The 14365-nt window shown below is 39.9% G+C and overlaps 1 protein-coding gene across 2 annotated transcripts in view; it reads right to left on the reverse strand.

Annotated features, from left to right (window-relative positions):
• Positions 1-5126: 5126 nt before the first annotated feature.
• The window catches only part of LOC306794382 (cullin-1), a 17419-nt gene continuing 8180 nt past the window's right edge, over positions 5127-14365 (reverse strand). The window contains exons 2-23 of one of the 2 annotated variants that reach the window (XM_079292417.1): positions 14251-14365; positions 12994-13168; positions 12730-12897; positions 12499-12549; positions 12273-12363; positions 11857-12020; positions 11583-11745; positions 11212-11342; positions 10838-10945; positions 10634-10740; positions 10498-10546; positions 10168-10299; positions 9827-9944; positions 8407-8430; positions 8113-8189; positions 7865-7983; positions 7596-7701; positions 7460-7507; positions 7139-7221; positions 6912-7017; positions 5527-5640; positions 5127-5318 (exon numbers count right to left, since the gene is read on the reverse strand). The exon at positions 14251-14365 is cut by the window's right edge and continues 314 nt beyond it. In XM_079292417.1, the coding sequence (XP_079148543.1) occupies positions 5238-5318; positions 5527-5640; positions 6912-7017; positions 7139-7221; positions 7460-7507; positions 7596-7701; positions 7865-7983; positions 8113-8189; positions 8407-8430; positions 9827-9944; positions 10168-10299; positions 10498-10546; positions 10634-10740; positions 10838-10945; positions 11212-11342; positions 11583-11745; positions 11857-12020; positions 12273-12363; positions 12499-12549; positions 12730-12897; positions 12994-13168; positions 14251-14365 (2330 nt within the window). In that variant the 3' untranslated portion in view covers positions 5127-5237. The remainder of the gene's footprint in view (positions 5319-5526; positions 5641-6911; positions 7018-7138; positions 7222-7459; positions 7508-7595; positions 7702-7864; positions 7984-8112; positions 8190-8406; positions 8431-9826; positions 9945-10167; positions 10300-10497; positions 10547-10633; positions 10741-10837; positions 10946-11211; positions 11343-11582; positions 11746-11856; positions 12021-12272; positions 12364-12498; positions 12550-12729; positions 12898-12993; positions 13169-14250) is intronic. The other variant, XM_079292418.1, reaches the window with a different exon arrangement.

Raw genomic sequence — 14365 nt, forward strand, 5'->3', positions numbered from 1 at the left:
AAAAAAAGTCATAGTATAGCGTGTCGAAAAGTTACAAAAAAAAGTCATAGTATAGCGTGTCGAAAAGTTAAAAAAAAGTCATAGTATAGCGTGTCGAAAAGTTACAAAACAAGTCATAGTATAGCGTGTCAAAAAGTAAAAAAAAAGTCATAGTATAGCGTGTCGAAAAGTTAAAAAAAAGTCATAGTATAGCGTGTCGAAAAGTTTAAAAGAAGTCATAGTATAGCATGTCGAAAAGTTTAAAAAAGTCATAGTATAGCGTGTCGAAAAGTTACAAAAAAAGTCATAGTATAGCGTGTCGAAAAGTTACAAAAAAGTCATAGCATAGCGTGTCGAAAAGTTACAAAAAAAGTCATAGCATAGCGTGTCGAAAAGTAAAAAAAAGTCATAGTATAGCGTGTCGAAAAGTTTAAAAAAGGTCATAGTATAGCGTGTCGAAAAGTTTAAAAAAGTCATAGTATAGCGTGTCAAAGTTTAAGTCATAGTATAGCGTGTCGAAAAGTTTAAAAAAAGTCATAGTATAGCGTGTCGAAAAGTTTAAAAAAAGTCATAGTATAGCGTGTCGAAAAGTTAAAAAAAAGTCATAGTATAGCATGTCGAAAAGTTACAAAAAAAGTCATAGTATAGCGTGTCGAAAAGTAAAAAAAAGTCATAGTATAGCCTGTCGAAAAGTTAAAAAAAAGTCATAGTATAGCGTGTCGAAAAGTTAAAAAAAAGTCATAGTATAGCGTGTCGAAAAGTTAAAAAAAGTCATCGTATAGCGTGTCGAAAAGTTTAAAAAAAGTCATAGTATAGCATGTCGAAAAGTTTTAAAAAAGTCATAGTATAGCGTGTCGAAAAGTTAAAAAAAAGTCATAGTATAGCGTGTCGAAAAATTTAAAAAAGTCATAGTATAGCATGTCGAAAAGTTTTAAAAAAGTCATAGTATAGCATGTCGAAAAGTTTAAAAAAAGTCATAGTATAGCGTGTCGAAAAGTTAAAAGAAAGTCATAGCATAGCGTGTCGAAAAGTTAAAAAATAAGTCATAGTATAGCGTGTCGAAAAGTTACAAAAAAAGTCATAGTATAGCGTGTCGAAAAGTAAAAAAAAAGTCATAGTATAGCGTGTCGAAAAGTTTAAAAGAAGTCATAGTATAGCATGTCGAAAAGTTTAAAAAAGTCATAGTATAGCGTGTCGAAAAGTTACAAAAAAAGTCATAGTATAGCGTGTCGAAAAGTTACAAAAAAAGTCATAGCATAGCGTGTCGAAAAGTAAAAAAAAGTCATAGTATAGCGTATCGAAAAGTTTAAAAAAGGTCATAGTATAGCGTGTCGAAAAGTTTAAAAAAGTCATAGTATAGCGTGTCAAAGTTTAAGTCATAGTATAGCGTGTCGAAAAGTTACAAAAAAAGTCATAGTATAGCGTGTCGAAAAGTTTAAAAAAAAGTCATAGTATAGCGTGTCGAAAAGTAAAAAAAAGTCATAGTATAGCGTGTCGAAAAGTAAAAAAAAAGTCATAGTATAGCATGTCGAAAAGTTACAAAAAAAGTCATAGTATAGCGTGTCGAAAAGTAAAAAAAAGTCATAGTATAGCGTGTCGAAAAGTTTAAAAAATGTCATAGTATAGCGTGTCGAAAAGTTTAAAAAAGTCATCGTATAGCGTGTCGAAAAGTTTAAAAAAAGTCATAGTATAGCATGTCGAAAAGTTTAAAAAAAGTCATAGTATAGCGTGTCGAAAAGTTAAAAAAAAGTCATAGTATAGCGTGTCGAAAAATTTAAAAAAGTCATAGTATAGCATGTCGAAAAGTTTAAAAAAAGTCATAGTATAGCGTGTCGAAAAGTTAAAAAAAGTCATAGTATAGCGTGTCGAAAAATTTAAAAAAAAGTCATAGTATAGCGTGTCAAAGTTAAAAAAAAAGTCATAGCACAGCGTGTCGAAAAGTAAAATAAAATTCATAGTATAGCGTGTCGAAAAGTAAAAAAAAGTCATAGTATAGCGTGTCGAAAAGTTAAAAAAGTAATAGTATAGCGTGTCGAAAAGTAAAAAAAAGTCATAGTATAGCGTGTCGAAAAGTTACAAAAAAAGTCATAGTATAGCGTATCGAAAAGTTAAAAAAAGGTCATAGTATAGCGTGTCGAAAAGTTACAAAAAAGTCATAGTATAGCGTATCGAAAAGTAAAAAAAAGGTCATAGTATAGCGTGTCGAAAAGTTACAAAAAAAGTCATAGTATAGCGTGTCGAAAAGTTTAAAAAAAGTCATAGTATAGCGTGTCGAAAAGTTACAAAAAAAGTCATAGTATAGCGTGTCGAAAAGTTTAAAAAAAGTCATAGTATAGCGTGTCGAAAAGTTACAAAAAAAGTCATAGTATAGCGTGTCGAAAAGTTAAAAAAAAGTCATAGTATAGCGTGTCGAAAAGTTACAAAAAAAGTCATAGTATAGCGTGTCGAAAAGTTAAAAAAAAGTCATAGTATAGCGTGTCGAAAAGTTACAAAACAAGTCATAGTATAGCGTGTCGAAAAGTTACAAAAAGTCATAGTATAGCGTGTCGAAAAGTTTAAAAAAGTCATAGTATAGCGTGTCAAAAAGTTAAAAAATAAGTCATAGTATAGCGTGTCGAAAAGTTAAAAAAAAGTCATAGCATAGCGTGTCGAAAAGTTAAAAAAAGTCATAGTATAGCGTGTCGAAAAGTAAAAAAAAGTCATAGTATAGCATGTCGAAAAGTAAAAAAAAAGTCATAGTATAGCGTGTCGAAAAGTAAAAAAAAGTCATAGCATAGCGTGTCGAAAAGTAAAATAAGTCATAGTATAGCGTGTCGAAAAGTTTAAAAAAAGTCATAGCATAGCGTGTCGAAAAGTTTAAAAAAGTCATAGTATAGCATGTCGAAAAGTTACAAAAAAAGTCATAGTATAGCGTGTCGAAAAGTAAAAAAAAGTCATAGTATAGCGTGTCGAAAAGTAAAAAAAGTCATAGTATAGCGTGTCGAAAAGTAAAAAAAGTCATAGTATAGCGTGTCGAAAAGTTAAAAAAAGTCATAGTGTAGCATGTCGAAAAGTTAAAAAAAGTCATAGTATAGCGTGTCGAAAAGTTTAAAAAAAAGTCATAGTATAGCGTGTCGAAAAATTTTAAAAAGTCATAGTATAGCATGTCGAAAAGTTTAAAAAGTCATAGTATAGCGTGTCGAAAAGTAAAAAAAAAGTCATAGTATAGCGTGTCGAAAAGTTAAAAAAAAGTCATAGTATAGCGTGTCGAAAAGTAAAACAAAAGTCACAGTATAGCGTGTCGAAGTTACAAGTCATCGTATAGCGTGTCGAAAAGTAAAAAAGTCAGTATAGCATGTCGAAGTTTTGTAAGAAGTCAAGTATATAGTGTGTCGAAAAGTTTTAAAAAAGTCATAGTATAGCGTGTCGAAAAGTTAAAAAAAAGTCATAGTATAGCGTGTCGAAAAGTTAAAAAAGTCATCGTATAGCATGTCGTAAAGTTTAAAAAAAAGTCATAGTATAGCGTGTCGTAAAGTTTAAAAAAAAGTCATAGTATAGCGTGTCGTAAAGTTAAAAAAAAAGTCATAGTATAGCGTGTCAGTTTTAAAAAAAGTCATAGTATAGCGTGTCAGTTTTAAAAAAAGTCATAGCATAGCGTGTCGAAGAGTAAAAAAGTCAGTATAGCATGTCGAAGTTTTGTAAGAAGTCAAGTATATAGCGTGTCGAAAAGTTAAAAAAAAGTCATAGTATAGCGTGTCGAAAAGTTACAAGTCATATTATAGCGTGTCGAAAAGTAAAAAACCCATAGTAGTGTCGAAAAGTAAAAAAAGTCATTGTATAGCATGTCAGTTTTTTAAAGTCCTATCGCCTGTCAAAGTTTAAAAAAAAATTCATATTATAGCGTGCCGAAAAGTAAAAAAAAAAAGTCATAGTATAGCGTGTTGAAAAGTTTAAAAAGTCATAAAAAGACAGCTTAGTATTTCATAGTATATTTAAACAACAATGTAAAGCCATATTAAGACTATGATTGACAAAAGTCTAAAGTATATTCTGAGAATTGTCTGAAGAAATCACAGCATATCGTCATAAAACATCTCAGTATTTGTCCTGGCAAACAGTTCACAACATAAAGAAAACAGTATTTTTAGCTCGTAGAAAAGTCGCTGGTGCCCCGCTGCCTCGGCTTCACTCATCTAATTCAACGTAAGGAGTCTGGTATCTTTAAAGAGCATAAATATTACTTTCCCATATTTTAACACATTAAACAGACTCGAGACGTGAATCATAAAGACAAAATGTTAATATTTTCTTTCATTTACTCCTGACAGCAAATGTTTTGATGGCAAATATAAAATCTTTTGAGTTTAGAACAAAAGAGAAATATTTGCGTACGCCATCTTAGACTTTGGGAAACACTGAAAACATTTCATAACATCCTGACTTTATGGACCTACAAAGAGCCGGCGGTTCAGAACGTGAGGGTGTGAACAGAGTCTCGGGAGAAGAAGGCGTTTAGAGAAATCTTTCCTTGTTTTTATTTATCACACATTTAGAAAATGAACCACACTATACAAATGTCCACCGTTGGGTAATGAAACAGGCCTCCTGCATGAACCCCACCGACCTCAAACCAAAACAACGTCAGCAGATAAAGAAGCATCATGGCGGCCGTGAACTCACCACCTCCTCTTCCTCCGTCGCAGACCTTTAAATTACAGGAACCGGTTTTGTGTCGTCGTACGGTGGACTGCGTCGGCTGCCCAGTGACTCGACTTTCATATTGACTTTTTTCATCTTTTTTTGGTGGTCACGGTGGTGCAGGTAGGCAGTAGCATGCAGAAACCTTTGGATGCGGCTCTCCTCTGATTGGCTGAAGGCTAATTCATTACGTTTGCGCTATGTAAAGGAGGGAGTAGGGGGCTTTCTTTTTTTCCTCTTAGAGTCTGTGGTTGTTATTTACAATATGACAACAAGGAAGTGTGTGTGTGTGTGTGTGTGTGTGTGTTTGAGTCCTACAGATGGGGGCGGGACAGGCGAGCGTGTAGACGGGGTTTCCCGGGGGTGTCGCTTCCTCGCTGAAGGCAGAGCAGAAAGTTCACTCCCTCCTGTTGGTTGTCATATCGGGGGCGGTCACATGATCCGCGACACACTCACAACATGGCCGCCGCTCAGAGGGATCCTCACTTTATTACTCAGACATAAAATTAAAAAAAAAAAAAGAATGAAGATAACAAATAAAACTGAGGAGAGCCGGCGGGCGGGGGGGGGGAGGTCGGCGTTCAGGCCAGGTAGCTGTACGTGTCCTTCTCACCGTCCACTCGCTCCAGGTACTCCTTCTCTATCAGGATGTCGATGCATTTCTGTCCACAAGGGGGAGACAAAACACACACAACACGAGAACAAGATCAACACAAACACAAAGCTTCTCTTTCTGTCAACAATGTGAAAAGATCAGAAGATGGCGAAAAATACTAGTTCCCTCGTGATTAGAGTTTACTGTAAACAACTCATAATTCATCTCTAACATGTTAAACAGCTGGATTTATTACATCGTCTCCGACGCGTTACCTTGATGACGGGGACTCTGGGTTTGAATCGGGACGACAGCTGGTTCAGAACTTCAGCCAGAAGCTGCTGGTGCTTCAAGACCTTCCTCATCTTCATGATCCTCACGATGGCAGCCTGCACGCACGCACACACGCACACACACACACATACACAGTCAGTAACAACACACATTCTACTTTTAATACATATTTCCATGTAAGGAACACTGACTTTTGGGTTTTTTTGTCGAGTGAATGTTTACGATTATCTTGCTCAATAAAAAAAAGATTTCTGTAAAAAATGAGCCAGATGTTTTTTTTGGAGTCGCTTAAAAGATTTAACTCTGTGAAAGTAGAAGATAATATTGATACATAGTATTTTATAATATTGATACATAGTATTTCATAATATTGATACATAGTATTTCATAATATTGATACATAGTATTTTATAATATTGATACATAGTATTTTATAATATTAATACATAGTATTTCATAATATTAATACATAGTATTTCATAATATTAATACATAGTATTTCATAATATTAATACATAGTATTTCATAATATTGATATAGTATTTCATAATATTGATACATAGTATTTTATAATATTGATACATAGTATTTTATAATATTGATACATAGTATTTCATAATATTAATACATAGTATTTCATAATATTAATACATAGTTTTTTATAATATTGATACATAGTATTTTATAATATTAATACATAGTATTTCATAATATTAATACATAGTATTTCATAATATTGATACATAGTATTTCATAATATTGATACAGTATTTTATAATATTGATACATAGTATTTTATAATATTAATACATAGTATTTTATAATATTAATACATAGTATTTCATAATATTAATACATAGTATTTCATAATATTAATACATAGTATTTCATAATATTAATACATAGTATTTTATAATATTAATACATAGTATTTTATAACATTAATACATAGTATTTTATAATATTAATACATAGTATTTTATAATATTAATATATAGTATTTTATACTTAGAGTTTAAAGAACTGGAACAAAACACAAATCATTGTTTACAAAAAGAACGACAATGTAAACAAACTCGCATTTTAAGGGTTAAAACCTTAAAAGAATTAAAGAATATTTGGTATTATTATCAGGGGTGAAGTTGGTGAAGTTGGTGACTCAGTGAAAGAAGAAGATAATATTAATATTTAGTATTTTTAAGCAGTTTTAGGAACATTTTTGTGCTCTGAAGTAACAAGTGGGACTTTTATTTATACATAAAACAGCTGTGGAATTATGTAAACAAAGATTTAAAGGGTTAAAATGTGTTGGTTATGATGAGGACTGCTGTTTGAAGTGTAAATAACATAAAGAGTAACCGGTGACCTGAATGAGGAGCTTGCGGTCCTCCTCGATGTTCTTGTGAGTCGTCTCCTGCTCTTGTTTCTGCTCCGTCTTCATCGGGACGTTGATGTTCACCCTCAGCTTCTTACTGCGACGGAGAAACAACAAAAGGAAAGTTTGAAAAAAAAAAAAAACCCAAAACAATGTTCCAGCGCCGCGTCGGTAAAGCGGGACACGCGTCGGGACGTTTGGCGGGAAACACTCCTCACTTCTTGTATCCGAGGAACAGCTTGATGACGGTGTCGGGTTTGAAATCCATCTCGTCCACGTTGGCGTTCTCGTCCTCCATCACCTGTCGGACAGACAGACATCAGTGAGGACGCTGATGTGAGTGATCTGAACAGAAATGTCTTTTTAACACACGCCATGCTATTCTGTGAACGTCCTCCGGTTTCCTTCCAACGCATTAAAGACCTCAGTTCACTCGACGACAAACATCATGCGTTACTGAGGATAAACTCAGTCCACCAACACACGAAGCGGTTATTTGTGACGTAAATAAGACGACAAAGGACCAAAAAGAAACTCACCAGAAGCTTCGATTTTAACAAAATCTGCAGAACTTGAACGAGAATGTCCTGAAGATGAAAGAGAGTGTCAGTTAGAGGAACGAAGCGGCTCGTGCTGCCGTTCGTGAGGAGACGTGAACGGGTGTGTCGCGCTCACAGTTTTGATCTGCGTGCTGTCGGTCAGCTGCTGGACGGTGTAACTGTCCTCCGTGTTGTACTGCAGCAGGATGGCCATCTGGAAGGTGGAGGCCTGCAGCGTGTACCTGTAAACAGCAGCAGCAGGTTGAGTATGAGATTGGCTGAATTGACACTGAAGCAATAAACCGTCTCAGTCAATCATAAGCTGATGAAGCCACACACGAGGACGCCTCCACAGTGCCCTCTACCTGCCGGCTCTTTCATAATAAGTAAATAAATCCCACTCACCTGTTCTTGAAGCAGTTGGTGACCAGCTCTCCTTTGGACAGGTGGTACAGCCAGGTGAGCTTCCTGCCGCTGTGTCTGCTGGCGTAAAACGCCGTGAAGCGCTGGTAGCTTCGCTCCAGCTGCACAGAGAGAGGAGAGTTAACAGGAGAGCGGTGCTCAACGTGAGGTTCCGGGAGCTTTTCAGGGGCCGCCGGAGAAGGTTCGAATGAGGATCTCCTGCTAAAGGAGGGATTTAAATACGTTTATACCTCAGAAGGCAGAGCGAAGGTGCAGGACTGCTGGAAAGGCCAAGACCCAGAGCTGAGAACCTGGATACTGAAGTCCACTGTAAGACACACACACACAGGTTTTTGGGACTCCAGCATATTCCCCTCATACGTTCCTGTGATGTTTGTTAAATGATAAATGTAGTCTGGTGACATCATGCAGCATGTGACATGGAAAAGTGTAAAACAATAAAACTCTGTAAACTGAATGTATTTTTGCTGTTTTGATTCCCAGACAACACAATCGTCCTCTCACAAGTTCCCCCTTTCACTCACTTATCTGGACATCACCCAGAGGAGCTGTATGAGAGGAGACAAACGTCCACACGAGTTATTGTTGGAATGCTGTTAAGCATTCCAACTATTGTTATCCTGTTTCTTTATTGTTGGAATGCTGTTAAGCAACAATTCCAACTCTTTCACCAGAGGGGTGCTATGACTTTTCATATTTGTAATCTTTAAACTTTTTGAATTATTAAGCTTTTTATTTTCAATAGGATCTCTATGGAGAATATTTTCAAATGGCTTCAGGCACACAGGTGTTCGCGATTGAGCCAATTAGTGATGTTGATAAACACACAGACTCACGTGCACATACACTCCTCTCCCTCTCTCTCTGTGTCTCTCTCAGTCAGTCATTCAGGTCTTAGGGATCTTTAGAGGTCTTTCCCCCCTCCTCCACCCCCCCCACACACACGCCATTTTAAAATAAAAGCCCCACAGAATGAATTCTAACTGAACTGCTTGTGATGAGCCTGTCATTTAATAACCTCTGTTTATGTGTGTCAAACATGATGATTATGTCTCCTCTCCCCCTCCCCCCCCACCCAGTCCCCAGTGCCACCCTTTCAAAATAAAAGCCTCATGGATTAACTGTATTTAAACGTTTAGCTCAAAATTAGGCTTTTTTGTTGAAGTAATGAATGCTCTTACTAATACTGCGACTACTACTACTGCTACTAATATTTCTAGTATTACTACTACTACTACCACTTCAACTTTTGCTGTTGCTACTATTACTACTACTGCTACTGCTATTACTGCTACCATAAATATTATTACTACCACTACTGCTATTACTACCACGACCACTACTATTATTACTGATACCACAACTGCTAATACTGCTATTCCTGCTACTACCAGTACTAATACAGCCATTAGTACGGCTGCTATAAGTACTACTACTACTGCTACTTCAAAAACTGACTTTACTATTACTACTACTACTTATTATACTACTACTGTTATATAAAATACTACGACCACTACTACAGCTATTACTAAGACTACTGATACTCCTACTTCTACTACTTCTTCTAATTAGAGAGACAAACGTGTTTTTGTCGCGGCTAGCTGGCCAACGATCCCTTTCATTAAATAAAGAAACACCATGGGAGACAAACCTGCAGCAGTAAAAGCTTTGTGTGTGTGTGTGTGTGTGTGTGTGTGTGAGAAGAAGAGTTTATACTCATGCATTCACTTCTTTTATTCCACAGTGAGATACTTTAGTCTGTTAACAACACTGGAGGAGAAAACAGTGAAGTGTGGTCCCAACTACTATAATTTTATTTTAATTATAGTGTTTCATTCATCGGAAACATCGTAACATACACTCAGACAGAGTGTATGACAGATACCCGTGTGTGTGTGTGTGTGTGTGTGTGTGTGTGTGTGTGTGTGTGTGTGTACGTACGGTCCAGAGGCTCAGAGTTGGTCAGGTGCTTCTTGAACTGTTCGTTCAGGTCTTTACTGACTCCGATGTCCTGGAACATCCGCTGCAGTTTGGACGTGTACTCGAAGCCGCACGCTTGCTGCAGGAGAACAGAAAACAACAGCGTCAGTGGGAGGACGAGGGAGGACGAGGGAGGACGTGGGAGGACGTGGGAGGACGAGGGAGGACGTGGGAGGACGAGGGAGGACGAGGGAGGACGTGGGAGGACGTGGGAGGACGTGGGAGGACGTGGGAGGACGTGGGAGGACGTGGGAGGACGCGAGGCTCAGAGCGCCGCGGACAGACGGACGTGTGCGCGTCACCTTGAGCTTGGAGATCATGCTGGCCTCGGCGTCGTCGCTGGCGCTGTTCTGGTGGACGAGCCGTTTGGCCAACATCTTAGCGTAGAACTTCTGGAAAACGTCTTTGTCCTCGATGTATTTGAACACAACCATCTGAGGAAAGGAAGAAAAATCACTTTAACGCACTCCTAACCCGAGTACACGTGTTTCTACCGTAACAATAAAAATACTTACACCGAGGCATAAGAAGGAAAGCTGCACTAAATACACAAGTACAACCTACAGGGTCCATTTACAGATTACAAACACAGTGTTGTGAGTGCATGTGTGACACGGGTCAAAGTGTCTCACCACTTGGTTGAGTGTGTCCTCCAGTTCTGCCTCCTCTGGGTTTTTAGAGCTGCAGAAAGAAAAAATGTACAATTTCACTTGTTCAATATTGAATGAAATCAAATAAATTAGAATAATAAAGAGACGTTTCCCCGACCTCTTCTTCAGTAAAGAGTCGCAGTATCTGGCCAGCAGCTCTGGAGATTTGCTGGAGGACTGAGCCATCCTGGTGACGGCGTTGTTGTTGATGAATCGACCGCACGCCTGTGAAAAGACAACGAGCGCGTGTTAAACAAGACAACGTCACAGAGAAGCCCCCGGCTGGTCTGACGTCATCAGATCACACTCAGGGATCACTGACCTTATCGAGCGCGGCCACGAAGCCAGCGTCGTTGTTGAAGGCAGACATGACCAAAGCGTTGTACTTCTTATGGACGTCCAGGGTGGTCTGCACGTACACTTTGGGGTCCTGGAAGAAAACACACGGATTTGGTATTTTTAAGACACATTAGTTTGAATTTCCAGCATTTTTCTTGATCAATAAATCACTTTTTAGACCTTCACTACTCTCACTATTATGTACTTGGATCATCTTTTAAAATGATGTTACAAAAATGTCAACAAAGGAGATTCTTGTACCCAAACGGCACCAGAAACGACCTGTAATGTTTGTTAATCTAACGCGTCGTTATTGCTGACGGACAATGAAGCGCGAGGGGAGGAGGCGGTGCGTACGTTGAGCGCTGCCTCGCCACACTTCTCGATGGCGGCCAGGCCCTGGTTGTGGATGTGAGTCTCTAGAAGCTTCTTCAGTTCGCCCAAACCGTCTGTGATCCGCGACACCAGGTTGTACATCCGGCCCAGGTCTGAGAGGAGAGAGGGGGGTGTTAGACCTCCATACGATGTGCTGCCTTCGTTAACCAACAGGATGTTCTGTTCAAATGGAACAAGAGCACCAAACTACTTCCTTGTTATCTGAGCCGAGAGGATTGCAGGTTTTTACATCTTCCGTCTGATAGACGGTGCCGTTTTTGGCGATTGTTTGAAGACAAGAAACATGGTTGTGGAAAACTAAATGACACTGAAAGTATAAAATGCAAGTTCACCTTCATTCTTGTCGGCATCCAGCAGGTTCTGAAACTCCGTGTGGAAGATCTCCAGGTGTTTCTCTATGAGGACCTGCTCACACTTCCTGGCCAGCTCGTCCTGGGTGGATTCATGGAGGTAAACCTGCACACGCCGCTGCTCCTCCAGCAGACGAGCCTCCGCCTGAGGGGGGAAAACCCCACAAATCATGTATTTATTATAAGTTCATCACCGGCACTCGCAGTTTAACAACGTTTTAAAGCAACAGAACATTCATTGATGAGACCGTCGCACCTTCTTCATGTACTCGGTGACGGGGTTCTGCTGCAGGAACTCTGTGCTCTCGCGTGTGTAGAACCGTTCCGTGTCGGTGAGGAACTGACACTCAAAGTACTCTTTGTACACGGACAGCGTGGGGCCTTTGGCGTAGGCGTCCTCCTCGTTCAGACCCAGCTCCACTGGAGAGGCGAGACACAAGAGGTGAGGCGGACCACGGGACAAAAACACTGCGGTGTCAAATAACGTCACAAGTCACCTCAGAGACATAGAGCACGAGGTCAAAGGTGAGCGTGTTTAGGTTTAAGCTGCGAGAGAGTTAAAGGGACAGTCCGGATCTTTAGGGTTGTAGGAGGTACTAGTCGTCCTACTCGTCATGCGTGTGCTAAGAACAGGCGGTCGTGTGTAATCCATCACCGTGTGTGTCGACCTACCGTAAGACTGGACCACACCGCTGATCAGTCTAGTGTTAATGGTCTCCCCGTTCCTCTCTCTCTCGATCAGCTTCAGCACAGCGTTTGTTACCTGAAACACACACATTTGTTTATCTTATTTCTGTTGCATATAACTTTTACAGGTATTAAAGGCAAAGACACTTAATCGGGAACCAAAACAAAAGACAGCACCGAATATTCTGCTGTTGTTTCTCGTTTAACACACCTGTTTGTTGAGGGGTCGGAATAAACACTCCCTCCAGGTCACGAGTGCCAGCTGGGAGGAAACGGCAGCGTAGGAGAGAGGAGAACAAGAGGGTGAACGGGAAAGCTCACCACTTTACGCTGCATGTTTGTTACTCGTCGCGGTGTGCAAGCTTTCAGAATTACTAACAGTTTTCACACATTCGTGTCCCAAAAGCTCGTGTTGAGCACTGGCGGCAGACGGCAGACGTACCGAGTAGATCTCGTAGATCCCCTTGCGTCCCTCGTCACACTCTCGTCTGACCCAGTGGCGGTTGAGGTAGGCGCAGATCCCGTTGAGGACCTTACTGGAGAAACGGTAATCCTCCCACTGCTGGGTGTAAAACTTCAACACACACTCGTCCATCAGATCCTCGCCGTCCTGGGGAAGGAAAGAACGGGTATGAAGAGATTATCGGGTTACAGTGCAGACTGTGACGGTCTGGGAAATGAAACTGACCGGCGTGTGTGGACTCACCTTCAGCAGGCTGGTCAGGTAGTTCTTCAGGAACTCTTTGAGCCGCTTGTAGAGCTCCAGGCCCACAAACTGAGCCCCGCCTGGAGTGGTGGACTTTTTGGAGGGCTTGGTTGGCGGCACCGAGCCGCGGCCCTGGCTGGACTGGTGGACGCTGGTACAATAGTTATATACGTGTCTGAGGGAAGGGTTAAGGAACAAAACACAGAGACACGTCACAGACGACGGCATTCCGACCAACCTTTGGACTTTTGAACAGGAATAAAAACTATTTGGTTCCGACTGAGGAGTGACGTAGGGATGCTGTATGTCTCTGGTAGAGACCTGTCAATCACTGTAGCCCCGCCCTAAAGCATCCCCTGCTTTATGGTCTGTGTGACTCTAAATGGACCATAATGTACTAAATGAACATCATGCTGTATTGAAGAAGACTTGAAACTAGAGATTGAGACCATAAACTCATGTTTACAATGTTTACTGAGGTAATAAATCAAGAGAGAAGTAGAGTCATTTTCTCATAGACTTCTATACAACCAGAGGAGTCGCCCCCTGGTGGACACTAGAGAGAATGCAGCTTTAACACAGAATTTGAGATTGCTTCCTGGTTGAAGAGAGAGTAGCATCATGTGACGAGAGTAAGGACAGTTGACCGACAGGACGATGGCCTCACCATGGCCTCCCTTCTCTATGAAAGATTATCTTTCTTTCATACCAAACATCACCCCATAACTACAACAAAGCTTGCAATAATTGGTGACGAGTGATGCAGCCACGAAGCTCTGAAAGGTAAATATGACATTCGCAGATTGCAGTTTTAAATTAGTGCTGTTCTTTCTTTCTTTCATGTTTTTAAACATGCATCTACGGATGGGTGAGTGACATCCTGTAGTGCTGGGAAGGTGCATAACAGGAAGCCAAGGTTGTCAAACTAAATGTGCCCTCAGAAGAAAAGAAAGAAACACTGTGTTCGATGGAGTTAGAATGATTGACGGGTGATGAACTTAGTGTATCTGAATGTTTCGACTTCCCGTTTTCATACAGACAAAACATTTTAGATTCATTATGTAGAGTAACAAAGGTTTGTTTCCTGCTTCCAGGTGTTCTTATTGTTGTAACTCGTTAACTCTGAAACAGGTTTAGGTTTAAGAATGAAGGCCGTGACGTTCACTACAACACACACAGAGAGGATGGCTGTCGACAAATCTCTGAACTTAAACTCTAGGATTCTAGGCATCAACCTCGCCCGATGAGACAGGATACGTGTAGAGTTCCATGTAGCGCGACTTGGCCATGCTTTGCCGCGTGTACACCTGCTGGATGCCAGCCCGCAGGTCGTCCCATATCTGGTCCAGGCCTATCTGTTTCAGTCCGTGGG

The sequence above is a fragment of the Melanostigma gelatinosum genome (genome assembly GCF_949748355.1).
Source record: "Melanostigma gelatinosum genome assembly, chromosome: 20".
Classification (NCBI taxonomy): Eukaryota; Metazoa; Chordata; class Actinopteri; order Perciformes; family Zoarcidae; genus Melanostigma; species Melanostigma gelatinosum.